Source organism: Symphalangus syndactylus, chromosome 4 (genome assembly GCF_028878055.3).
Source record: "Symphalangus syndactylus isolate Jambi chromosome 4, NHGRI_mSymSyn1-v2.1_pri, whole genome shotgun sequence".
Taxonomy (NCBI): Eukaryota; Metazoa; Chordata; class Mammalia; order Primates; family Hylobatidae; genus Symphalangus; species Symphalangus syndactylus.
This window is the reverse complement of record NC_072426.2, coordinates 44,862,061-44,886,947: the sequence shown is the minus strand read 5'-3', so window position 1 is coordinate 44,886,947 and position 24,887 is coordinate 44,862,061. Positions and strand designations below refer to the sequence as shown.

General features: G+C 50.5%; 1 protein-coding gene across 11 annotated transcripts in view; it reads left to right on the top strand.

Annotated features, from left to right (window-relative positions):
- Nucleotides 1-24,887, top strand: part of LRRC20 (leucine rich repeat containing 20) — an 85,042-nt gene that overhangs the window by 47,927 nt on the left and 12,228 nt on the right. For 10 of the 11 annotated variants that reach the window (XM_063637217.1, XM_055274580.2, XM_063637219.1 and 7 more), the window contains one exon: nucleotides 9,702-9,869. The exons of the other annotated variant lie outside the window; for it this stretch is intronic. In XM_063637217.1, the coding sequence (XP_063493287.1) occupies nucleotides 9,702-9,869 (168 nt within the window). The remainder of the gene's footprint in view (nucleotides 1-9,701; nucleotides 9,870-24,887) is intronic. 11 annotated transcript variants of the gene reach the window in all.

The window sequence follows — 24,887 nt, the reverse complement described above, 5'->3', positions numbered from 1 at the left end:
GGTTGTATATATATACCCCACCTTACTGCCCAGAGGATTTGTGGAGCTTGTGACGCAGGCAGCTTGGGTAGAGCAGTGGACACCACAGTGGGAGCAGAAGCAACTCAGAGACCCTGCTGGGCTGTGGCTTCTGAGAAGTGAAGCTGGATGGCTGGGGAGAACTTGCTCTCTTGCCGGTGTGCCCCCACATCAGGATACATGCCCCATTCTGTCCAATTCAAGGCCTTTCTCTGGAATGCTTCCTTCCCATGGAGCTCAGATTTGGCTACCTGGAGATTTACTCTAATAATTTTGGTGGAATTTGGCACATATATTGACATTCATAAAGCCCTAGGGGTTGGACAAGAGGGTGACTGACAGGGTGGGACATCCATCCCCAGGAAACTGCTCTCTTTGCCCTCCCTTGGGGAGGGGGCCTAGAAGCAGCTTCATGGTTTGGTTCCCACTCAAAACCTACCAGGTTTATTATAAACAAATTTATTCTTATAAATAACTTTATTCTTATAAATTTGACAACTTAGAAGAAATGGACCATGTTCTTGAAAACCACAAACCACTAAAACTCAGCCAAGATGAAATAGACAACCTGAATAGACCTATGACTATCAAATAAGTGGAATTCATAAATAAAAAGATCCCAAAGAAGAAATCTCCAAGCCCAGGTGATTGCATTGGAGAATTCTGTCAAACTTTTAAAATGAGAATTAATATCAATTTTACACAGCCTCTTCCAGAAAATAGAAGGGAAGGGCATACTTCCCAATCCATGCTATGAAGTTGATATTACTCTGATACCAAATGCAGACAAAGACAGTACAAAAAATGTGAAAGAAAAAGAAAATACAGACCAGTATCTCCCATGAACATAGATGGAAAGATTCTCAGCAAAATATTACCAAATTCAGCAATGTATAAGAATATATGACATGTGTAAGTGGGATTTATCAATTATTCCAGGTGTGCAAGTCTGGGTCCAACTTTAGAAATCAATCAGTGTAATCTATTACATGAAAAGGCTAGGCTGGGTGAGGTGGCTCACGCCTGTAATCCTAGCACTTTGGGAGGCCGAGGTTGGTGGATTGCCTGAGGTTGGGAGTTCGAGACCAGCCTGGGCAACATGGGGAAACCCCGTCTCTACTAAAATACAAAAAATTAGCTGGGCGTAGTGGCGGCATGCACCTGTAATCCCAGCTACTTGGGAGGCTGAGACAGGAGAATCGCTTGAACCCGGGAGGTAGAAGTTGCAGTGAGCCGAGTTCACCCACTGCACTCCAGTCTGGGGGACAGAGCCAGACTCCATCTCAAAAAAAAAAAAAAAAAAAAAAGCTAAAGAAGAAGAATCACACAATCATATCATTTGACAAAGAAAAAGCATTTGAGAAACTCCAACTCTCAGTACACTAGAAATACAGGAAAACTACCTCAACTTGGTAAAGAGCATCTTCAAAAATCCTACAGCTAACATCAGACTTACTGATGAAAGGCTTTCTCCCAAGCTGGGAACAAGGCAAGGATGTCCACTCTCATCCTCAAAGTTCTAACCACTACAATAAAACAACAGCAAGAAGAAGATAGTTTTTCCCTGGGCTTTTTGCAAAACTGGTTTTTTTCACTCTGACCTCAAATGCCATCCTAGCAATCTGAAATAACCTTCTTTTCTTGTTTACTATTTCTCCCTGCACTCTTCTGTAAGCTTGTTAAGGTTGGGATCTAGTCTGTCTCATTAGCCATGATTTCCTGCTGTCTAGCAAAACCTACCCTGTGGTAGGTGCTGAGTAATATTTGTTGAGCAAGTGGAGGCTGTTTTGGCATCATTGGCTCTGACTGGCTTCCTGCAATCCATGTGTCACAGCTGCACTGACCCCCTCTTATTTTCCCTTTTGATTCCTGCTATCATGTTGGCTTTCAATTTTGTTTCTGCAAAGGTTGCATAATCCAGGAACCAAGTGTCATGTGTCTTGTATCTCTAAGAGAGTCTCGCTCTCACTCTGTTGCCCAGGCTGGAGTGCAGTGGTGCGATCTTGGCTCACTGCAACCTCCACCTCCCGGGTTCAAGTGATTCTCCTGCCTCAACTTCCCGAGTAGCTGGGATTACATCTGTGTACCACCATGCCTGGCTGATTTTTGTATTTTTAGTAGAGACAGAGTTTCACCATGTTGTGCAGGCTGGTCTTGAATTCCTGGCCCCAAGTGATCCACCCACCTTGGCCTCCCGAAATGCTGGGATTACAGGCGTGAGCCACTGCGCCTGGCCTTGTTGAGTGTATTTAATTTTCAAAGATTACCCTTTTCTGGCCGGGTGGGCATGGTGGCTCATGCCTGTAATCCTAGCACTTTGGAAGGCCAAGGCGGGTGTGTCACCTGTGGTCAGGAGTTTGAGACCAGCCTGGCCAACATGGCAAAACCCTGTCTCTACTAAAAATCCAAAAATTAGCCGGGTATGGTGGCAGGCACCTATAATCCCAGCTACTTGGGAGGCTGAGGCAGGAGAATTGCTTGAACCTGGGGAGCGGAGCTTGCAGTGAGCCAAGATCATACCACTTCACTCCAGCCTGGGCAAAAGAGCAAAACTCCATCTCAAAAAAAAACTCCAAAAAACAAAGATTACCCTTTTTATATTCAGTTACAAGGCTGAGCATATAGTAGGTGCTTAGTAATTATGTGACTAGGCTGACCATATAATAGGTGCTTAGTAAATATGTGACTTGTGTAGCTCATCCTGCCTTTCACAGCCCTCTCAGCTCATCATCACAGCCTGTCATAAATGGGCAGGAAAGACTTTCTCATGAGGCCACCTGGAGAGAGGATGGGCCCAAGGACACCTGATGAGTTAGAACATAACCAGGTCCTTCCTGGTTCTCCTCTTGTCATTCTTTGGCCACTGAATAAGCAAGGATTTAATGATTATGTGTTCTGAGAACAGGTATTGAAGGGATTAGGGGTGTAAAACTGGATGAAGTGAGGTGCCAGGGTGACCTGCTTCTCTTAGGGAGGGGACAAATGCAGAGCCCATGAGACAGGACAATGATGGATGAGATGAGGAGTCGGGCTCTGGACACGGCTGGCTGGAGTTCAAATCCTGGTTTGGGGGTTGGGAGAGGAAAATCACATACCTTGGGGAGAGGTTGGGGTTTCTGTGACCTTGGGCAAGTTATTTCACCTCTCTGTAAATTGATGGTAATGGGTTGTAGAAAAATCACAATGATGATTACATGTAAATCCCTAGAACAAGTGCCTCGAATGTAGTAGTGCTCCATTAGCGTAGTAATAGGTGTTAGCTATCATTATTACTTTTTTTTTTTTGAGGTAGAGTCTTACTTTGTAGCCCAGGCTGGAGTGCCGTGGTGCGATCTCAGCTACTGCAACCTCTGCCTCCTGGGATTCTTGTGCCTTGGATTCTCGTGCCTCAGCCTCTCAAGAAGCTGGGATTATAGGCACGTGCCACCCTGCCTGGCTAATTTTTGTATTTTTAGTAGAGATGGGGTTTCACCATGTTGACCAGGCTGGTCTCGAACTCTTGATCTCAAGTGACCCGTCTGCCTCAGCCCCCCAAACTGCTGGGATTACAGGTGTGAGCCACTGCGCCTGGCTGAGATCTTCTTTACTCAGTCCACTGATTTAAATGCTGATATCCTCCAGAAAAACCTCACAAAACATCCAGAAATCATGTTTGACCATCTGTCTGGGCATCCCTTAGCCTACTCAAGTTGATAAATAAAATTAACTATCACAGCCCCCACATCAGCTTCCACGGCCGCATCGGCTATGACCCCCAAGACTGCAGACAGGGGCAAGCTCCCAACAGGCTCTTGGAAATGTCTCCAGGGGTAGATGCTTCTTATTTTTCTCAGCCACTGTGGGAATATAATTAGACTCATGCCTGAGTTGGTTTGATAAAAGGCCATTTAAAAAAATTCTGAACATGTCGGTCTGGCGCGGTGGCTCATGCCTGTAATCCCAGCACTTTGGGAGGCCGAGGCGGGCAGATCACGAGGTCAGGAGATTGAGACCATCCTGGATAACATGGTGAAACCCCATCTCTGCTAAACCCCATCTCTACTAAAAATACAACAATAAAAAAATTAGCCGGGCATGGTGACGTGCACTCCAGCCTGGGCGACAGAGCGAGACTCTGTCTCAAAAAAAAATTAAAAATAAAAAAAATTCTGAACATGTCAAAAAATTGGGGATAACAAAATCAAGCTAGGGGAGATCCTCCTCCCCACCCTCTGGGGGTTATCCTGGTGGCCCTGCCCAGCTGTGTGTGGGGTCTGGCCCTATAGCATGAGAGCCCGGGCCAGCAGCTTCTGAGATTCCCCCCAAGTGAATACGCTGTGTGTCTGTGACACTGGCTGTGTTTATCAGCTTCCTGATGCTTGGTGCTCCAAACCCGTGTTCCCAAATGCCTCAGGGCCCTCGGGAGCTTTTTTTTTTTCTTTTTTTGGAAACAGAGTCTCGCTCTTTCTCCAGGCTGGAGTGCAGTGGTACGATCTTGGCTCACTGCAACCTCCACCTCCTGGATTCAAGCAATTCTCCTGCCTCAGCCTCTGAGTAGCTAGGACTACAGGAGCATGCTGCCATGCCCGGCTAATTCGCGGGGGCTTTTTGAAGCATTTTCTTCTTTCCTCAGCCTAAGCATGGGCAGTTAGCCATGCAGGTCTAGGACATAAGTAACTCAGTACTAACCAGATTCCTGGGTTCCTCTGGCTGCCCTGCATGGTTTGCCGTATCTATCAGTCTGTCCGTCCATCCATCCTCCTGTCTATCTCAATACTTTTGTGGTATTTACTGTGTGCCTAGCGCTGTTCAAAGTCTTTGTCATGTATTAATTCACTGAAACCTTACAACAACCCTACAGAGAAAGAGGATCAAGTACTGTCCTCATTTCACAGGTGGAAAAATGGAGGCAAAGACAAACAGCCTGCCCGAGGTCACACAGTCAGGAAGAATCCTGGGACATCTAGCCCCAGAGCATGTGTTTGTAACCCCCGCAACCCACTGTACAGCCTCCCACCACAAGCCTCAGGGGGAGAGGTTCAGGGCAGCCCCACTCTGCATGGGGCTATACACCACTTCTGGACACTGGCTCATGTCCTGGGTGTCTGTGTAGGCCAGCGGATCTTCTGGTGGGGTGCAGGATGCAGCAGGTCCCGGGGAGGGGGGGGTGAGAGCTGGGTGGGCTGTTGGGGAGCGTTCCTGTAGGTGGTGCAGGCATGCTGGGATTCCAGATATGGAAATGAAACAAACCTGGGCACAGCTGGCACCATCAAGGACTTTGGCCACCTCCCTGTCTGCAACACTGAATGGTATCTGGTAGCAAAGCTGTGTCCTCAAAAATGCCCTGTGATCACCCACTGATGCCCCACGGAGGCCAGGCTGCTCCTTCTGTGGCCCATACAGGCCTTGCTGACAGACAGGCTGCGAACTGTGGATTTGGAGGTGCTGTTGGCAGCCAGACCATGGAGCATGGCAGCCTGTTCCTAGGAAATGAGGGCTTAGAGAAATAAACTAAACAAAAACCAAATAGCCAGAGAAAGTGGGCCGTGTTCTCAGCTAAGAAGAAATGTCTGTTCCAGCAAAGTGACTTCTGAGCAACTCCACAGGGCAGCTGCCCCCAGCCTGGAATGTGCTCTTCCCCCCAACTCCAGACTGGTGTAAATCCACCTAGGGCCCAGATTCCTCATCTGGCAACAGTGTCCAGAGAGAATTGAGTAACATTATTTTTGTGGAATGCAATGACAACTATTTTCTTTCTTTTCTTTTCTTTTCTTTTTTGAGATGGAGTTTTGCTCTGTTGCCCAGGCTGGAGTGCAGTGGCACAATCTCAGCAACTGCAACCTGCATCTCCTGGGTTCAAGGAATTCTCCTGCCTCAGCCTCCCAAATAACTGGCATTACAGGTGCCTGCCACCATGCCTGGCCAATTTTTTTTTTTTTTTTTTTCTGAGACGGAGTCTCGCTCTGCCACCAGACTGGAGTGCAGTGGCACGATCTTGGCTCACTGCAACCTCCGACTCCCGGGTTCAAGCGATTCTCCTGCTTCAGCCCCTCAAGTAGCTGGGATTACAGGTGCCAGCCACCATGCTCAGCTAATTTTTGTATTTTTAGTAGAGACAGGGTTTCACCATGTTGGCCAGGCTGGTCTTGAACTCCTGACCCCAAGTCATCCGCCTACCTCGGCCTCCCAAAGTGCTAGGATTACAGACGTGAGCCACCGCAACCAGCCTATTTTCTTTTTATATAAGTAAGAAGGAACAAATCAATTTTAAGGAAAAACAGTGGTGTATATGGAACAGATATTTGGCAGAACTGGGAGGGTGATAGATTCATTCATTTGTTCATTTATGTACTCATCACTAATTCATTTCTATACTCATCATAACGTACTCATCATTATTGAGTGCTCACTATGTACTGGGCGGTGTCATGCACACATTTCTACAATGTAGGCAAAGCCTCACCCTCGTGCAGCTTCTGTTCTCATGGGAAGAGGCAGTGAATACACAGATAAGTCAGCACGTTAGGTGATAACAGATGCTATGAAGGTTAATACCACAGGGAGTGGGAACCCAATGGGAGGGGATCTTACTTTAGATAGAGTAACATTTGAACAAAGACACACATAAAGTCAGGCAGCAAGCCTCACAAATGTGTGGGTAAAGAGCATTTTATTTTTATTACTTATTTATTTTTGAGACAGGAACTCGCTCTGTTCCCCAGGATGGAGTGCAGTGGCACCATCATGACTCACACTGCAGCCTCCACCTCCTGAGCTCAAGCAATCCTCCCACCTCAGCCTCCTGAGTAGCTGGGACTATAGCTGCACACCACCATGCCTGGCTAATTTTTTTGTATTTTTTGTAGAGACAGGGTCTTCCTATGCTGGTCTTGAACTCCTGGCCTTGAGTGATCCTCCTGCCTTGGGCTCCCAAAGTGCTGGGATTACAGGTATAAGCCACTCTGCCTGGCCTCTAACACTGTGACCTTATGAGCCACTCTGCCCAGCTCCCAACACTGTGACCTTATAATGGTGATCTGGATAGCAGCGTTCTGTGGTTTAAGGTGTGGCTATTCAAGAACCTGGCTGCCAGGGGAAGCCTGGGTTTGCGTGAAGCGAGCACTGGACCTTGGGTTGATAGGAACTTGGGTTCCGACATCCCTGAAGATGGAAAAATGGAAGGCAGTCCAGGCCCCCTGCACTGTCTATTTGCTTCCTGCGGGGAGAAGAGTCATTATTTATCACATATTTTCTGAGTGACACAAGGTGCCTGCAAGAGGCTGGATGTAGGGACAAAGATGAATCAGACGTAGTTCCTCCCAAGAACCCCAGTGTGCTGGAGCAGGGCACTTGCAGTGGGGCTGGTACCCAAGCGCACGCGCGCGCGCGCGTGTGTGTGTGTGTGTGTGTGTGCGTGTACACAGAGGCGCTGGGAAGGGGGCAGGGGGTCAGCTTTCACTGTAGGGATACCTAGGAGGAGCTGTGGGGACCTGAGAGCAGCTGCATTGTGGGGCTGTGGAAGAGCAGGTGTGGAGCACTGAGGGAGGGGCAGGGACAGCTGCACAATTGGTGGGGCACAGAGAGAAATGACTCCAGAAATCAGGGGTCATTTTTCTAAAAGTTACATAGGAAGCTTTTCCCTTTCTTTTACAGTCTCTCTCAGCATGTCATGGTGCCTTTCATTTACTATTTCATGTTGTTCTAAGTAAGGAAAGATCAAAATTTAGCATGAATTTTACCATTTATCTTTATGTTGTGGAATGCCAGTTTTAAGTGCAGTTATGAGAGCATTAAAATCATGTGTAGAATCATGAAATTATATAATTCATATTTTGTGGCTTATTTTCTCTGGAGGTGCCTGGAGTAGGACAGAAGGACAAACTCAAACCAGACTCAGAAAGGTTGGAAGGCAGAAGGGAGGAAGGACAGACTCAGAGGGCCCAGGGGCCCCGTCCACAATGTAGGGCACCCACGCAGCCACCCTCAGGCCTGACAGCTGCTAGGTTTCTGCCCTTACTAGATGCTGGACTGACTGCCTTCCACCCTGGCCTGGGGTGATCTGAGGAAGCTGAGCCAGGTCTTCCCTGCCTAAGAGTCTACCACCCTCAGCCTTGGCAGGCAGGCAACTCCAAGGCTCTTTAAACCTGTGCGTCAGGACCTGCTCAGTGCCTAGCTCAGGGGTGGGTAAGAGGCTCACTCCTGCTAAGCCCCAGTGGCCCTGGGTGAGGGTGAGGGAGAGCTGCTGCCTGCTTGCTCCACCCTGAGACACATGGAACACACGCCTGACTCTGACCCTCCCTGCCGAGGTGGAAGGTGCAGTGTCATTGCAGAGCAGGGATGGGGAGGGGGAGGCCAGGCGGGAGAGCAGGCCGCCATCCTGGGGAGGCAGTAGGAGGTCGGATCATGTGCGAGCTCAGACTCCATGACCCAGCTCCACAGACAAAACTCAGATTCAAGGATAAAATTATTAAGACTTTCAAGATGGCCATACAAGGCATTCCACCCCAAGTGTGGGGCCCTTCTGATCATGAGACGTCACGTGAATACACTGGCCCCATGCCCACAAAGCCAGCCCTGGGAGAAGAACTGGGGGACATTCTTCAGGTTACTCAGCATTTCTGGGCCTCAGTTTCCCTTGGGTCAGACAGGGTGGGGAGAGACTCACTGTAAGGCCACACCTGCATGGGGACTGGACAGCCCCTGGGGCCTCACCTCTGCCTCTCCGTGTCATGCTGCTTCACCTGTGTTCACAGACTTAATCCTCTCACAGCCCTAGAGACAGGCATTATGATGTTAGCTCCTTGCTGCAGGTGAGACGATGTCCTTTCTGCGGGGATTAAATAACGTCCTAAGGAAGAACAGTGAAAGTAGGGGCACGGCTCGTGTGTACCCAAGCATAGGGACTCCAGTGCCTCCTCCCATCAGCCCTGGGCTGTGCGCTCCTCCACCACCTGCTGCCCTTGCTTCCTGCCCCCCAGCTCTCCTCCCTGCACAGGGCCCTGTGGGCACCCGGCTTCTCTCACTAGATTGTGGCATCTCAGCTTCAACCCACACCGTATCTGGCCCCATCTCTTGGTACTGCCTCAGCCGGGTTCCCAGCAGAGGGACTCCCCCGGCCCAGCTGCCTTCCCACGCAGGTCCCCGCACAGGTCGCTGGCCAGCTTTTAGAGTGGCTGCTCTCAGAGCAGGAACCCACCCACATTGGGTCAGCTGTGGTTGGCCAGGGGAGAAGGAGCACGTGACACTGAAAGAGTGTGGCTGCCCCTGGTGGCTCCTTGAGCAGGGAGGGCCATGAAGAGTGATGTCCCCTAAATGGAGTGTGGGGGGCCCCGAGGGGGAGAGGCTGCCCATCCTGACCTGCCCCATCAGGGCCTGGAGTTGAGGCTTTGTCTGAGGGAGGAGCCAGCACCTCCTGACCCCTCGCTGAGGCCCAGGCTTCTGCTGGGAGAGCCTTCCATTCCAAAGTCAGCAGCAGGCAGCCTCAGCTAGAGACAGGTGGCAGGCCCCGGGCAGTGGTAGGAGGGTGACCCCTCCTCTAGCACAAATAAACATGGAATCAGCCCTGGGCGGGGCTCCCTCTGTGGCCTAGGGCTTCTTCTATGCCTTCCCGGCCCAGGCAGGGTGAGAGCCACAGCGGGCAGTCACTGTGGTCTCGGGGTGGCCCCCTCCTCATCCTGTTCTCTCTCCTTCCCTGCACGTGGCAGAGCTCCACCTGGAGGGGAACTTCCTACACCGCCTCCCCAGCGAGGTCAGTGCCCTGCAGCACCTCAAGGCCATTGACCTGTCTCGGAACCAGTTCCAGGACTTCCCTGAGCAGCTCACCGCCCTGCCAGCGCTGGAGACCATCAACCTGGAGGAGAACGAGATCGTAGGTGAGTGGGCCTGGCCCACCTGGCCCTGGGCTGCTGCACGAGGCACTCACGGGCCACAGGACTCTGGAGTCGACCTTCACAGGTGGGAGGAGAAGCTTGGGCTTTCTGTCTGAGATGTCTGAGCAAAGGACACGGGGCCTGGGAAGGCAGACATTTTGAGGCCCTGTTGCCTACCGGGTGCTGGGTGGGACACTGGCTTTCCCTGGCAGGTAGACGGCCTTGGCTTTCACCACAGTGCAGCTCTGAACTAGCCGGGCCACTGTGGGCCATAAGCTCTCCCTCTCCAGGTTTCACCTGCCAGCCTAGGCGGTCTCAGACCCTTAGGCTCTGGCCCTCTGTGTGCTTTTTCCTCTCTGAGTCCCCTGGCTTCACAGAGACCTCTTCACAGGAGTGAGCAGGGCCCACTAGACAGCCATGTTCAGCACAGCCTCTCTATGCCTTCCAGAACAAACACCCTGCTCCCTGTCAGCCCAGCCCGCCAGGGCCCTCACCACCAGGGAACCAGGGGTCTGATAGGTGCCTTCTGCAAACAGCAAACCCCAGGAGGGGGGGTTCTGCTGAGGTCAGAAAGTGGTCCCTCCTTCCTCTTGCAGTGATTATGTGTCTCCTGTCTCATCAGGACCTCAGAGAGCTGAGCCTCAACTCCAGCTAGTGGTCTAACCTGCCCAGACAACCTGGGCACTGGGTGGGGTCTCTGTGTGCCCTCCCCTCCGCAGCACCCTTCTTCAGTGGCTCGGCCCCAGTTCATCCTCTCTCACATGGCCTCTAATGTGGAAATGCTGTTCTAATGCCAATGATGTTCATAATAACCCCCTTCAGTTCTGCTTTCATTTTCTTAAGCCCTTTTATAGCCATTATGCCATTTGATTAAAAGCAACATGAGGCAGGCCGTTCCCCATCAGATGAGTCCTAGTAGTTTGGGCCCATCTGATGGGGAATGGCCTGCCTCGTGTGGTGTGAGTGCCCATCTGTCAGCGGTGCCACAGGCAGGACTCTGGCCCTGGCTGGGTGGGAGGTGGGACCAGCTGACCTTTGAGGTTCTGAGTCTTTCCTTGGACAGATGAATCAACCGAGGCCCAAACACATCATGAGAGCGCATCGGGTTGCGCAGTGAGACTGCCGCGGTGCCAGGGTAGGAATATGTGATTCCAGAACAGCCCTGTGCCCAGGATGGACGTTTCTTGCCTGGCCTCTGGGAAGCCCCTGGGGGTGGGCTCTGGTTCAGTCTTATGCTCCCAAGACCAGAGTTCTCAAGTAGCTTGCACCTGGATTGGCTCCTGGGTCACTGGGGTCTCTGAGTAGTCTCTAAGCAGAAGGAGCCTGCCCAGAAGTGCCTTGGCCTGCGTGGCTCTCCCTCCTGTGCTGTCCTGCTCACCCAGGGGCTTGCTTTTGAGCCCTTCGCCCCCTGCATTCCTGGCCAGGGCCTTTTTGCCCGGGTCCTTCCTCTCCTGTCTCTGTTCATTGTGGCCCCTCGTGATGCCTCCACTTCCTTCTGTTGCTCATCCAAATGGGGCAGTAACTGAGCAAGAGCAGAGCTGGATGTGCAGCGGGTAGACAGGTGGCTCTCACCAGCGCCGGCTTTGGCTTCCCCATATCCTCACTGTGGCCTTGGAAGGCTCACAGCAGCTCTGTGAATCTCAGTGCCCTCTCATCTTTCAGATGAAGCTTATCCCCCACCCTCAGAAGGTGGTTCAAGATAAGAAGGTGGCTTTTGCCCAGATAGGGGAGCAGGTCAAGTGGGTATCTATGTTGGCTGCAGTCCAAGAAGTGACTTGCACCAAAGTGGGCAGCAAGGGTGGCCCAGATCTCCTGGTCCTTCCCCTTCTAAAAGGCTGACAATATCTCTTAGCAGGCACAGCCACAGAGCAAAGATCGGCTGTTTTGGCTCCTCTTGCATAGACATATCTTGCTTTTCTGCAGAATGACAGTAATAATTTCAACATGTAGAAGCATCTTACATCTTACCAAGAATGGTCATGTGCAGCCCCACATCCACAGGGTGGTGGTCTCCCCTTGACACAGGTAGAAACTGAAGCTCTAAGCCTTCATGGCCAAGTGCCTATCACACACCTGGCCAGGTAAGAGAGACATCAGTGACTAGGCTGTGTTTCCCAATCAGTTCAGCCTGGGACAGAGACCCTGCTGCCTGGCCTCGGCCAGGACTCAGTGATACGGAAATGCCAGGGGCTGTCGCTGTCCAGGAGGGGCTCCTGGTCTACCCCAAATGGCCAGCTGCTCCTGAAAGAGCTTGACTGATCCCAGGGCCTTGTCCACTGCAGGAGGCCTTGGTTGTTCTTCCCCTGCCCCCGAGCTAGAGAGAGGGGGCATACGGAGGCAGCCACTGTTTCCTTGCTGGAGTCTCTCTGCTTCTATTTTCTATCTCTCCCTGATCCATCCGAGTTACTTGAGTGGCTTCTCAACTCCCAAACCAGCAGGAGAGCCAGGTCACAGCCTTCATCCCCAGGCTGGAGGGAGGTGAGAATGAAAAGGCCTGCTGGAGAAAGGAGGGGCTGCAGTGACAGTGACGAAGGTAGGGCTGCACAGTCTTCCCTTATGGAAATAGTTCTGCACTCTTCGCTACTTGTAGCTGAGCTCCTGCAGCACCTCACTGGGATAATTGTAGAAACTTAGGATGCCTTCACAGTGGCTTATTTTTTCCTTCCAGAATGCTTAGAGGGTGGTGGAAAAATAAAACAAAATTTTTATGGGAAATAAATTTGAGATGCATGAGTGGCCTTTAAAGCTTTAGTAAGTGGAGAACAGGCAGCTCTGAAACAAGACCCGAGTGAATCAGAAGGACAGCCACCCTAAAGGGACCTCCCCAAAGCGGCCCCAGCCTGGCTCTGGAAAGACGTGGAGGCTCTCAGCATCCAGGCAGCTGCCAGGATCAACTCAGTCATCCTCTTGTTTCCGAATAGAGCTGCCACATGATCTTCCTCCACCCTCTGAGCCATTTCAGGGGGAGAAGGAGGGAGGTCTGGGATCTCAACAGGGCATGGAAGCTGAGAGGGACAAGGATGCTTCTATCTGCTTTCTGAAGCCAACCACTGGGAGGTGCTACCTGACCTTGGTGCTCACTGGTAGCTAAATGCCCTCAGGTTTCAGGTCTGTCTGGCACGTGGATGCTTTTGTTGCCACCTTGAGTACACGGCCCTCCGGTCTATGTGTGTGACCCTTCTCTGCCCTCCCCACCTCCGCCAGCATCGGGTGTGGTGTGTGGCATACAGCAGGTGCTCAGCTGGGTGGGAGCATTATGTAGAGCAGGAATTCCAAAGCCTCGAAGCTCCTCTGAAATAAGTGAGACATGATAGGGCAGAATTTTTCAAGTTGCATACTATGACCTGCTAGTGAATTGTTAAGTCAATAGGTTGAGACCAGCAATTTTTTAATGCAATAAAATAGAAGATGTCAGCGTACATCATCACATATAAAATGGTAATTACTATGTTGTAACTTTTAATTTCAGTTTTACAGATCTATCTATCTATCTATCTATCTATCTATCTATCTATCTATCTATCTATCTGTCTGTCTGTCCATCTTATCTATCTGTCTCCTGGGACATGATGAAAAATGGTATTTCTTACTCTTAGTCATGATGAAAAAATATTGAAAGCCACTCTTATCAGTTGTCCTGTAGAGATTTGGGGGTCTGTTCTCAGCCAACTCAGCCACCCGTCCTCCCTAGCTCATGTCCCAACCACATTATACAGCCTTCCTCCTCTCATCCCTCCCCTTCACCTGCCCCACATGGCCCTTGCTCTCAGTCTGGAAGTCCTTTCTCATGTCTTACCATTTTCTCTGCCTATGGCCAAATCCCCTGAGTCTGAAGGTCTGGGCCCGGTTCAGGTGAAAGGGAAGCAGAGCGGGTCAAGGAGCTTCTCCCTTTCCCAGCTGACTCCCTGGCAGACACACAGCAGCAGGTGTCTCCCACCCAGATGAGAGGCTTCCGGGGTCTTGGGGACTGGCCTGCCAGGACACAGTTGTTTACTCTAGGCACTCCCAAGAAGGAGAAAAGGGTTTGTAGCTTATAATATTTGTTCAGACAAGAGCCATTTATAAGTTTCTGGGATATGAGTTCCTGTATTTTTCAAATCAGAAAGTGGTGTATGGAAGTTTTTAAGTATAAATAAGACCACCTGGGAAATGTCATCTCTGGAGAAGGAGGGGCTACAGAGATGAATGAGATGCGAGTCTTGACCTCAAGTTGCTCACAGGTATTAGTGTCAGGAAACACTAGACGGCTAGATAGCACCTGGTCACAGGTGTAGGGGAGGGCAGATGTGCCATGGAGAGCTAGGGAGAGGACTCTCAGTGGGAGGGTGGCTGTCCTCTTGTCCTTGTGGGAGGGTTTCTAAGGAGGTGGAGGTATGTAGTCTGAGTGATGACATGGGGACATGATGGGTCGGGGGCAGTCAGCTTGTTCACCCCAGTAGCCAACACACATGACTTGAAGGTGGATGCAGGGGCAGTAGGGCCTCACCACTTGCTCACCGGTACTTGGTGCTGCTTAGCAATTCAGTCCCAGAACATGTGAGGGTGAAGACAAACATCACATATTTGAGAGACTTCATTTTGCCCAGTAAGAGACTATTATTTCAGTTAAGCTGGAATTTAACTTTCCGTAACCCTCAGTTCTCTATTTCTTTTTTTTTTTTTTCCCCTATGCACCCACTGCTCCAGAGAGCACAAGAGATTAGAGGAAAACAAGTGTTCATTAAGAATTTAAGCTGGGCATGGTGGCTCACGCCTGTAATTCCAGCACTTTGGCAGGCCGAGGTGGGAGAATTGCTTGAGCCCAGGAGTTTGAGACCAGCCTGGACAACATGGCAAAACCCAGTCTCTACAAAAAGTACAAAAATTAGCCAAGCGTGGTAGTGTGAACCTGTAGTTCCAGCTACTCGGAAGGCTGAGGTGGTAGATCAGTTGAGCCTGGGAGGTTGAGGCTGCAGTGAGCCGTGATTGCACCACTGTACTCCAGCCTGGGCCACAGAGTGAGACCCTGTCTCAAAAAGCAAAAAACAAACAAAAAAGAATTGATTAAATAGAGTAACAATACTTTTTTTTTTCTTTGAGATGGGGTCTTGCTCTGTCACACAGGCTGGAGTGCAGTGGCATGATCTTGGCTCACTGCAACCTCAACTTCCCAGGCTCAAGTGATCCTCCCACCTCAGCCTCTCAAGTACCTGGAACCACAGGCGCATACCACCATGCCCGGCTAATTTTTGTATTTTTGGTAGAGATGGGTTTTTGCCATGTTGCCCAGGCTGGTCTCAAATTCCTGAGCTCAAGTGATCTGCCCACCTCGGCCTCCCAAATTGCTGGGATTACAGGCGTGAGCCACTGTACCCGGCCAGTGGCACTTTTAAGAGGAAAAATATCTATGTCATATAGGATGCTTTGCGCTGCATTTACTTAATTCTGCCCTTGTCCTGTTTCACCTCTTACTATCCCAGCCGATATTTCTCAAAGTGTGGTCCCAGGACCAGCAGCAGCAGCATCGCTAGAGAACTGGTTAGAAATGCACATTCCCTGGCCTCGCCCCAGACCTACATCAGAAACTCTTGGGAGGGGGAGGCAGTCTGTCATAATACCTACCCCCGACCCCCCGCTTTCCGATTCACATTCACGCTGAAGCCTGAGAAGCTCTGCCTGGGCTCTCGATTCTCAAAGTGGATTCCGTAGGCCAGCAGCATGGGCATCCCGGAAGCCTGTTAGAAATGCAGAACCTTAGGTTTCACTTCATACCTCCTGAGTCAGAATCTGCACCTGAGCAAGAACCCCCAGTGATTTGTTTGTATAATAAGTCCTCATTTAATAAGGACTGTGCCAACACCTGGCCTGCTGCCCATCCTGTAGACCCACCAACCCTCAGTAGAATGGGGTCAGCAGGAAGTAGGGAATCTTGGCCGAAACAAATGCTTCTGGACCCAAAGCTCTGCCTCCTGCCAGGCCAGACAGTGGCATAGTGGGAGGCTTCGGACCTCCCAGCTTGCCAGGAGGGTGCCTTGACCTGCCAGTGCCAGCTGCCCTCAGAACTTCCTCTGGGCTCACGAGGCAGATTGAACCGTGGTCACAAAAGGCTTCTCAGTGTCCCCTGGGACTGACTGCCTGTCTTCAGCCTGGATGACACAGAGAGGGAGACGCCTGACTGGGCCTGGGGGCTCACGCCTGTAATCCCAGCACTTTATGAGGCCAAGGCAGAAGGATTGCTTGAGGCTGGGAGTTCAAAACCAGCCTGAGCAACATAATGAGGCCCCCATCTCTTTAAAAAATTTTAAAAAAGAACATTACCCAGGCATGGTGGTGCACACCTGTAGTCCCAGCTACTCAGGAGACTGAAGCAAGAGGAGTACTTGAGCCCAGGAGTTCAAGGCTGCAATGAACTATGATTGCACCACTGTACTCCAGTCTGGGTGACAGAGGGAGACCTTGTCTCAACAACAACAACAACAACAACAACAACAACAATTTAAAAAAAAAAAGAAAGAAAGAGAAAAGAAAGGGAGACTCCCATGGTGAAAACAGAAGCAGAAGCAGAAGCCAGGGCTCCCTCTTACACCTCCTTCTGCTTCTCTCCTGATGACTTGTGGCGGCTCCCCTGCAGGGTAGAGAGCCTCTGAATCAAACTCCGCTCAATCCTGACCACTTTCCACGTTCAACTCTTGCCTGTTCTCCCTCCCTTAACCTTGGCTTCTCAGAGTTTTGTAGTCAGAAAGGCAAAGGTCTGAAGCCCCACACACATCATTAGCATGAGAAGACCTCCTCCTCTCTGCAAGCTTCCGTTTCCTCATCTGCAGAGTGGGGAGGACAGTGCCACCCACTAGAATTGGGGCTGGAGGTAGCATCACTGTGATCACCTCTTGCCTCAGCCCACCTCCTGCCACTCATCCCACCTAGAGTCCTGACCACATGCTGCCCGCTCACTCCTTGCCCTCTAACCCATGGGGCCACTTGTTGCATATACTTCTTGCATGCACCCAGGGGCCAGGACAGAGGAGCCAGAGGGCACTGTTCAGAGATATGATGGAGGCTAACCAATGGCTGCAGGGTCCAGGGCCAGAGGCAGCTGGCCGGGGAAGGTTTGCCATAGTTGGCCTTCTGGAAGATTCTGAGCATCCAGCCCCCAGCAGAGTTGTGGCACACCCTCCCCGGTCCCCCAGAGCCCACCCCACCCCTCCTTCTCCCCATACACACACCTGGAAGCACACTGCTCTGTCATTTCAGGTCTCAGTCTTGGGTCCCACTGTGGCTCACAGAGTGGGGACAAATAATTTCTGCAGAGAAGGTAGCTGACAGGTGAGGAATCCCCCACTTTCCACTGTAAGGATGATGGAAAGGACGTCATGTGGGGAGGCTGCAGGTCTGTGTCTGAGTCCCAGCTTCAACACCATCTGTGTGAGGTCGATTAACTGGAAACAGAGACTCAGTTTCCAATCTGAAAAATAGGAAGATAGTCCTCACAGCCCTCTCCAGAGGATAAGATGAAATTAATGCACACGCCACATTTTATAAAGCATAAAATCCTTCATGGACTTCAAGGGGATTGTTGACCCTCCCCCCATGTAAGTGTCTGCATATGTAAAGGGGCCCCTGTACGTCCTGGTTGGTAGATAATGTTGACTAACCTTCCCATGCCTGATACCTCCTGGTTATAAAGCGCCTTCCCCCACTGTGCTTCCCCTAATCTCCCAGACACTGATCAGGAAGTACAAGAAACAGAAACCGTGTGGGCATTTTAAGTAAAAAGGGATTTTCATGGGGACTTAGGTTCTTACAAAAGCCTGGAAGGCTTTGGCAGTGGCTGCAGGCTGGGCTGCCAACCGTTACTCAGAACACTGCTGATGAACCCTCCAGGTGAGTTAGTCCCTCCCATAGTCAGGAAGGGGAGAGCAGGAGGCCACCATGGAACTGGTGAGCTCAAGTCATTTTGCAGGACTGCCAAGCAGGGATTGGGAGACCACTGCAGTGGGCCTGGACCCTGGGATGCTAAGGCAGAAACCCACATCCTGCCCACTCTGGGGCACTGACTGGCCAACCCTAACTGCAGGGGATCAAAGAAATGTGGGTTTATGTTTCCATAACATAGCCAAGAGAAAAACCCTTGGCTTTGATTCCTCCTCTGTGCCCCAGGTTGGCCAGCAAGGGTGGGCTAATGGGCATCGAGGGGGCCACCCACCACAGCCTTTCCCTCCAAAGACTCCCCTGCACGCTGATCTGACATGCAACCAAAGCCAGATCATAACAATTCTTTGCAAAAATGACTCAGTCTTCTTATTGGCCACTCTGGACACAGCCAAATAAGCAGCTGAAACTGCTTATTCAGGTCTCAGTTGTTCAATCTCTCGGTATCTCCATTTCCTTCTCTGGACGATACTGGATTAAATAATAGTGGATTAAATGAGTCAGTATATGCAGTGCACTTTGAACCATGCTGACATGCAGTGAGCTCTCTATATGGTGGTAGTTGCTCTCTAAGAATGTAAGGGGCAGCTCAGATGAGGGCTTGTGGAATGTAATCATGGTCTGTTAGAGTTGGGCAAGACCTCAATGAGTTGGGCAAGATCTCAGAGTGACCCTGGTGTAGCATGGAAAGATTAGAGCCAGTAACTGGGCAGTACACAACAGCAGGCTGGCTGCAAGGGACTGACAGTGCTGGGGTGAGAGGGGGTCCTTCCTCTTTCCCTCCCTCCCTGTCTTCCTTACACATCTGTAAAAGGGATTTGAGATGGCCACTTAGTATCTAGAAGAGGGAGCAATCATGATGCATAGCCTTCAAGCCTGACAAGGATTGGACTAGGCAGGGACCCTCTGGGCTGGCACATCTGGGAGGACAAAGTCAAACCTGTGGCACTTCTCTCCTGCCTCTGGATCTGGGGCTCCAAGCCCGTCTAGAGGGATATTGATTTGTTCCCTCCCTGGGCATGGAGTTTGGATTGCCCCCTGAGCACAGCCAGCTTCCCAGAGTCTGAGCCTTGCCCTGACCCCTATGCACTGAGTGTCACAAGTCCCATGACAGGATGACTTGCCTTCTGAGGTGGTAGCTTCTTGCCTGCATGCCCAGCAGCTTCATGCCTTCTGCCCCGCATGCCCTTGCTTGGTGTCTGCAGAGCTCTGAGTTGTGCTCACCAGGCATTGAGGAGTAGGTGCAGGCATCGATTGTGTTAGCAAGCACTTAGGAGGTGGTCATTAGACAAACAGTGCAGGGAGCGCTTGCTGGCTGTGCAGCCACACCGAGCGAGAGGTTGGGATTAAACAAATAAGTGTCAACAGCAATTAATGCAAATTAGACATGGCCCCCAGACACGAGGGTGCAGGAAGCTCCTGTTTGCAGCCCCTGCCCCACTTGTGTCCACCTGTAGGGAAGTAGCAAGCCACACACTTGATCTTTGCCCAAATGGCATTCTCTGTGCCAACCACTGTGTGGTGAAACCTGGATGAACCAAAACCTCCAACTGTCCAGGATACTGTTGGTGCTCTGCTGGTGGCACACAGGCCAACAGCAAGAAGTTCTTTGACCCTTGTTTAAAACGCAAGAAAAGGACTGGGCGCAGTGGCTCACACCTGTAATTCCAGGACTTTGGGATGCTGAAGTGGGTGGATCACTTGAGGTCAGGAGTTCGAGACTGGCCTGGCCGACGTAGTGAAACCCCGTCTCTACTAAAAATACAAATATTAGCCAGGTGTGGTGGCATGCACCTGTAGTTCCAGCTACTCGGGAGGCTGAGGCAGGAAAATTGCTTGAACCCAGGAAGTGGAGGTTGCAGTTAGCCAAGATTGCGCCACTGCACTCCAGCCTGGGTGACAGAGCGAGACTATTCTCAAAAGAAAAAAATAATACAATTAAATTAAAAAAATAAAACAACAAAAGGCTTCCAGGCTCCATTTACTGCCACCCTCCACTATGGCCTGTCCCTGTCTCTGTCCAGAGTGCTGGAGAGCCACCTGATGCCCTGATCTCCAAGCTCAGCTTTGCAAGGATGTCTTATCCAAGAAATAAAAGGCCTGTGGGGATATGGACATGGGTATGTAACCATAATGGATTTGTTGCCTGATGCACTCAGCAAGTCAGTACGCCGAGACACTGGGTTGCAGCAGAGGAAGAGGTTTAATCATAGAGTCACGGAACGAAGACATGAGAGGATACCTCAAATCTATCACCCCAAGGAATTTGGAATTAGAGTTTTTAACAGTTTGGGAGCGGGCTGAAGCGTGGAGATCATTGATGGGTGGAAGAGAGCAGGGTGAGGTCACGGGACAGGGAGAGGAAGCAGCTGTGCTTTCATGCTGATCCTGATCCTCTGTGGGGGGTCTTCAAACTGGTTGCTGAAATTGGGGATCTGAAAAACATCTTAAGCTATCCTACAGCAAAAGCTGATGATTCTAATGTTAGTGATCCTGTCTATAGGAACAATGGGGTTGTGAATCAATTTGTAAACAGTCTTTGGACCCTAAAGTCAGAAATCCTATCTACAGGAACAACTGGGTTACACAAGGTCAGGATCTTGTGCTGTGTGACTTTCAGCAACAAGGAAGTGGGCCAAAGTGCAGCCCAATTAATGCTTAATTATAACTCTATTTCAGTCCAGAATGTGGCATGCAATTCTTGTCAACCCTCTGGGGACACTTTTGAATTTAGGCATTTGGGAAATGTTCCTTCATTCACCAGTTGCTGTTTTTAACCAAGTGATTTACTTTGTGCTGGAGCTGAGCTGCACCGAGCTGGAGACACAAATAGAACAAACACACTCTCTGCTCTCATGGAGCTCCTGGCACTGTCTCGGGCACTAGTGACCATTTGCTGCACACCCAGCTCTTCTCTAAGCACTTTTCAAGGATGCTCTTGTTTAATCCTCATGACAACCTTATGAGGCAGATACTATTATTCTCAGATGAGGAAACTGAGGCACAGGGAGATTAAATAACTTGGCCAAGGTCACTCCATCTGAGCCAGGATTCCAACCCAAGTAGTCTTGCTGCAGAGTCCCAGCTCTTCAGGACAGTGCTTTGCATAGGGAGAGATTTTTGCACATAGCTATAGGAGGATAGGAACATTATGGCTGAAGTGCATAACTTTGGTTGGAAGGAAACCCCTTTGGGGTAGAGAGAACAGCATAAGGTAATGAGACAGGTTTCCCTAGGCCAGGTAGGCAGTCAGCCCCGCTCCTGCTAGCTCTGGTTAACTCTGCAAGTCGGGGGAGAGTGGCACCCAGAATGGAAGTATTGTGCAAAAATTATCACCAGATTCTCTCATTAATCTTCACCGAGAAGACCAGTGGTGCTCAAACTAGCTGTGCATTCAAATCATTGGGCAGGCTTTTAAAACTCCATGTCCTGACCACACCTCATGCCAATTAAATTAGAGTCTCTGATAGTGGGATTCGGGCTTCGTGATTTTTTAAAGCTCTCAATGTAGTTGTCCAATGGTTTCTTCTTGCCTGCTGCCCAGGAAAGCCAATTCACTGAGAATAGCAGGTTTTGCAGCAAAGAAAGAGTTTAATAATCACAGGGCCAGCCAAGCCAGAGTATGGGAGAGAATTCTCAAATCAGCCTTCTTGAGAATTTAGAGGTTAGAATTTTTGAAGGATAGTTTTTCGGGCAGGGGGCTAGGGAATGGAGAATGCTGATTGGTTGGGTTAGGAATGAAGTCATGGGAGGTTGAAGCCGTCTTCTTGCACTGAGTCAGTTCCTGGGTGGAGGTCACAAGACCAGCTGAGCCAGTTTCTTGGTATAGTTACTGGTTGATATGGTTTGGCTGTGTCCCTACCCAAATCTCATCTTGAATTGTAGCTCCCATAATTCCCATGTGTTGTGGGAGGGACCCAGTGGGAGATAATTGAATCATGGGGGCAGTTTCCCCCATACTTTTCTCATGGTAAGCAATAAGTCTCATGAGATCTGATGGTTTTATAAGGGGTTTCCCCTTTCACTTGGCTCCCATTCTGTCTTGCCTGCTACCATGTAAGACATGCCTTTCACCTTCTGCCATGATTGTGAGTCCATTAAACCTCTTTTTCTTTATAAGTTACCCAGCCTCTGGTATGTCTTTATCAGCAGCCTAAAAACGGACTAATACACTGGTCCAGGTGGTGCCAGCTGGTTTATCAGAATGCGGAGTCTGAAAGATACCTCAAACACCAATCATGGGTTTTACAGTTGTGATGTTATCTGTAGGAGCAGTTGGGGAGGTAGGAATCTTGTGATCCCTGGCTACATGACTTCCGAAGCATAATTCTTTTTTTTTGAGACGGAGTCTCGCTCTGTCACTCAGGCTGGAGTGCAGTGGCGTGATCTTGGCTCACTGCAAGCTCCGCCTCCCGGGTTCACGCCATTCTCCTGCCTCAGCCTCCCGAGTAGCTGGGACCACAGGTGCCTGCCACCATGCCTGGCTAATTTTTTTTGTATTTTTAGTAAAGATGGGGTTTCACCGTGTTAGCCAGGACAGAATCGATCTCCTGACCTCGTGATCTGCCCACCTCGGCATCCCCCAAAGCATAATTCTAACCTTGTGGCTAACTTGTTAGTTTTACAAAGGTGGTCCCTGAGCAAGGAGGGAGTTAGTTTTGGGAAGCGGCTGTTATTGTCTTTGTTTTCAGGTTAAACTATAAACAAATTCCTCCCACAGTTAGCTTGGCTTATGCTCAAGAATGATCAAGGACAGCTTGTGAGGCTAGAAGCAAGATGGAGTCAGCTATGTCAGATTTCTCTGCCTGTCATAACTTTATTTTATTTTATTTTATTTATTTATTTATTTATTTATTTATTTATTTATTTATTTATTTTTTGAGACAGAGTCTTGCTGTCGCCCAGGCTGGAGTGCTGTGGCGCAATCTCGGCTCACTGCAAGCTCCGCCTCCCAGGTTCACGCCATTCTCCTGCTTCAGCCTCCCGAGTAGCTGGGACTGCAGGCACCCGCTACCATGCCTGGCTAATTTTTTAGTATTTTTAGTGGAGACGGGGTTTCACTATGTTAGCCGGGATGGTCTCGATCTCCTGATCTCGTGATCCGCCTGCCTCGGCCTCCCAAAGTGCTGGGATTACAGGCGTGAGCCACCGTGCCCGGCCTCCCTGTCAGAACTTTTGCAGAGGCAGCTTTATCCAGATGATTCCAGTGTACAGGCTAGATAGAACCACTGAGCTAGACCAGAACTTCTGATGAACCCTTCTGCCCCAGGTGTGCACCACCAACTCCGAGGCAGGGAACACAGGTACATGACAGGGGACAGCAGAATTGTCATTCTTTTCTGAGGCTCTTCCCAGAGCACCTTAACCAAAGCAGAGGAACTAAGAGAGGCCTGAGAGCAGCGTGTGGGAGGGCATGGGCCTTCCAGTGGCGGGAGTGCAGAAGGAAGGAGGAGGGTGCAGAGGGCGGGGAGGATAAGTGTCAGGCATGGGCCCAGCAGTTTCAGCTGCTTATTTGGCTGTGTCCAGAGTGGCCAATAAGAAGACTGAGTCATTTTTGCAAAGAATTGTTATGATCTGGCTTTGGTTGCATGTCAGATCAGCGTGCAGGGGAGTCTTTGGACGGAAAGGCTGTGGTGGGTGGCCCCCTCGATGCCCATTAGCCCACCCTTGCTGACCAACCTGGGGCACAGAGGAGGAATCAAAGCCAAGGGTTTTTCTCCTTTGCTTTTCTTTCCCTGCAGCTCCTACTTAAGGACAGAAAAATGTCTCCAGGTTTATTGGTAGATTGTTAAAACATCCCATGCTTCCCATCCTATCAATGGGGGTGCCCGCCATACTTCCTGCACCTCACTAACCCCCTCCTCCCTGGAGAGCACCAATGGTCCCACCTCACAGATCATGAGGTGGAAGGACAGTCTTAAAGATGAAAGGTTGTGGTTCAGAGATGTGAAGGGGCTTGCCTGAGGGTGCGCAGCTTTAAATGGCAGTGCCAAAATTAGGGTCTGTGTCCCTGGCCCTGTTCACCCTGCCAAATGGCTCATTGTCAGCAGGAGACTCATAACTCCAGTCCACCCAGCTTTTTCTGCAGGCTAGAACTCAGCCTGCAGGATTGTCAAGGCTGTGCAGTGTGCTCCTGGCTCTCTGAGGGCTGGAGCTGTTCTATTTCCGTTTGCTTCTGCCCCACCCCTTCCAGGATGCCCAGTCCAAGGCCCTGTGGAGGTAGGGAAGGCTCAGCCCCTGTCCCCAGCTGACTCTGCCCAGCAGGGTGTTGTGGGGTGGTCTGAGAGACGTGTGTGTGTGTGGCCCCGGAGCCTTCTTGTTGTGGCATGACCCCCGTCCCCACCAGGTTACCACAGTCTGCTTGCTTGTCTCTTGTGGCATTTTGAGAGGGGGTGTGCAGCTCAGCGCAGCACAGCAGGGCCTCCTTGATCTTCGTTGTTTTTGTGTCCAGGCGCCAGAGCTGCCTTGAGGCTGAGATGTGGGGCCAGGGCTGGCCTGGATTCTCCAGCAATGCTGGAATCAGAGGCCAGCCAGAAATTCTGGTTACCTCTGTGCTAGGCACTCACTGCCCTTGACACTCCGCCAGGTCTTGACCCCTCCTTCTCACAGGGTCCCACTGTGGGCACCACACTGGACCAGGAAAGCACTCTGGAGCCATCATTTTTAATCATCCTGCTTCTCAGCTGGTTCCACTGATGTGAAACAAGTTTACCTGTCAATATTGCTAACAATTAGTGAGACAGGGGCAAGCTGACCTCAGAGAAGTAATTTTCTGTAAACACTGCCCACTCTGCTTCTACTATTATTGATTAAACTTCCCACAGACATAGGTGGGAGTCCAGGGTGGCTGTCTGCAGTGGGAGGAGGGCCAGCCTGTGCATAGTTTAATTCTGCTTGAGGTTTTTGCCTTGCCATAGGCCACTGAGTCCTTGACTTTAGTCCCCACCTAAGAAATGAGGCCTTGCAACAGAATCCCATACACTTGGGGGCCATGGGAAAGTTAAAGGAACATTCCTCTGGCTTCATAAAAGGATTCTAGAACCTCACATCCTACATTCTACAGTCGTAGGCTGAAAGAGATCGAAGTAACCCCAGAATGCCCTGTAGACTCAA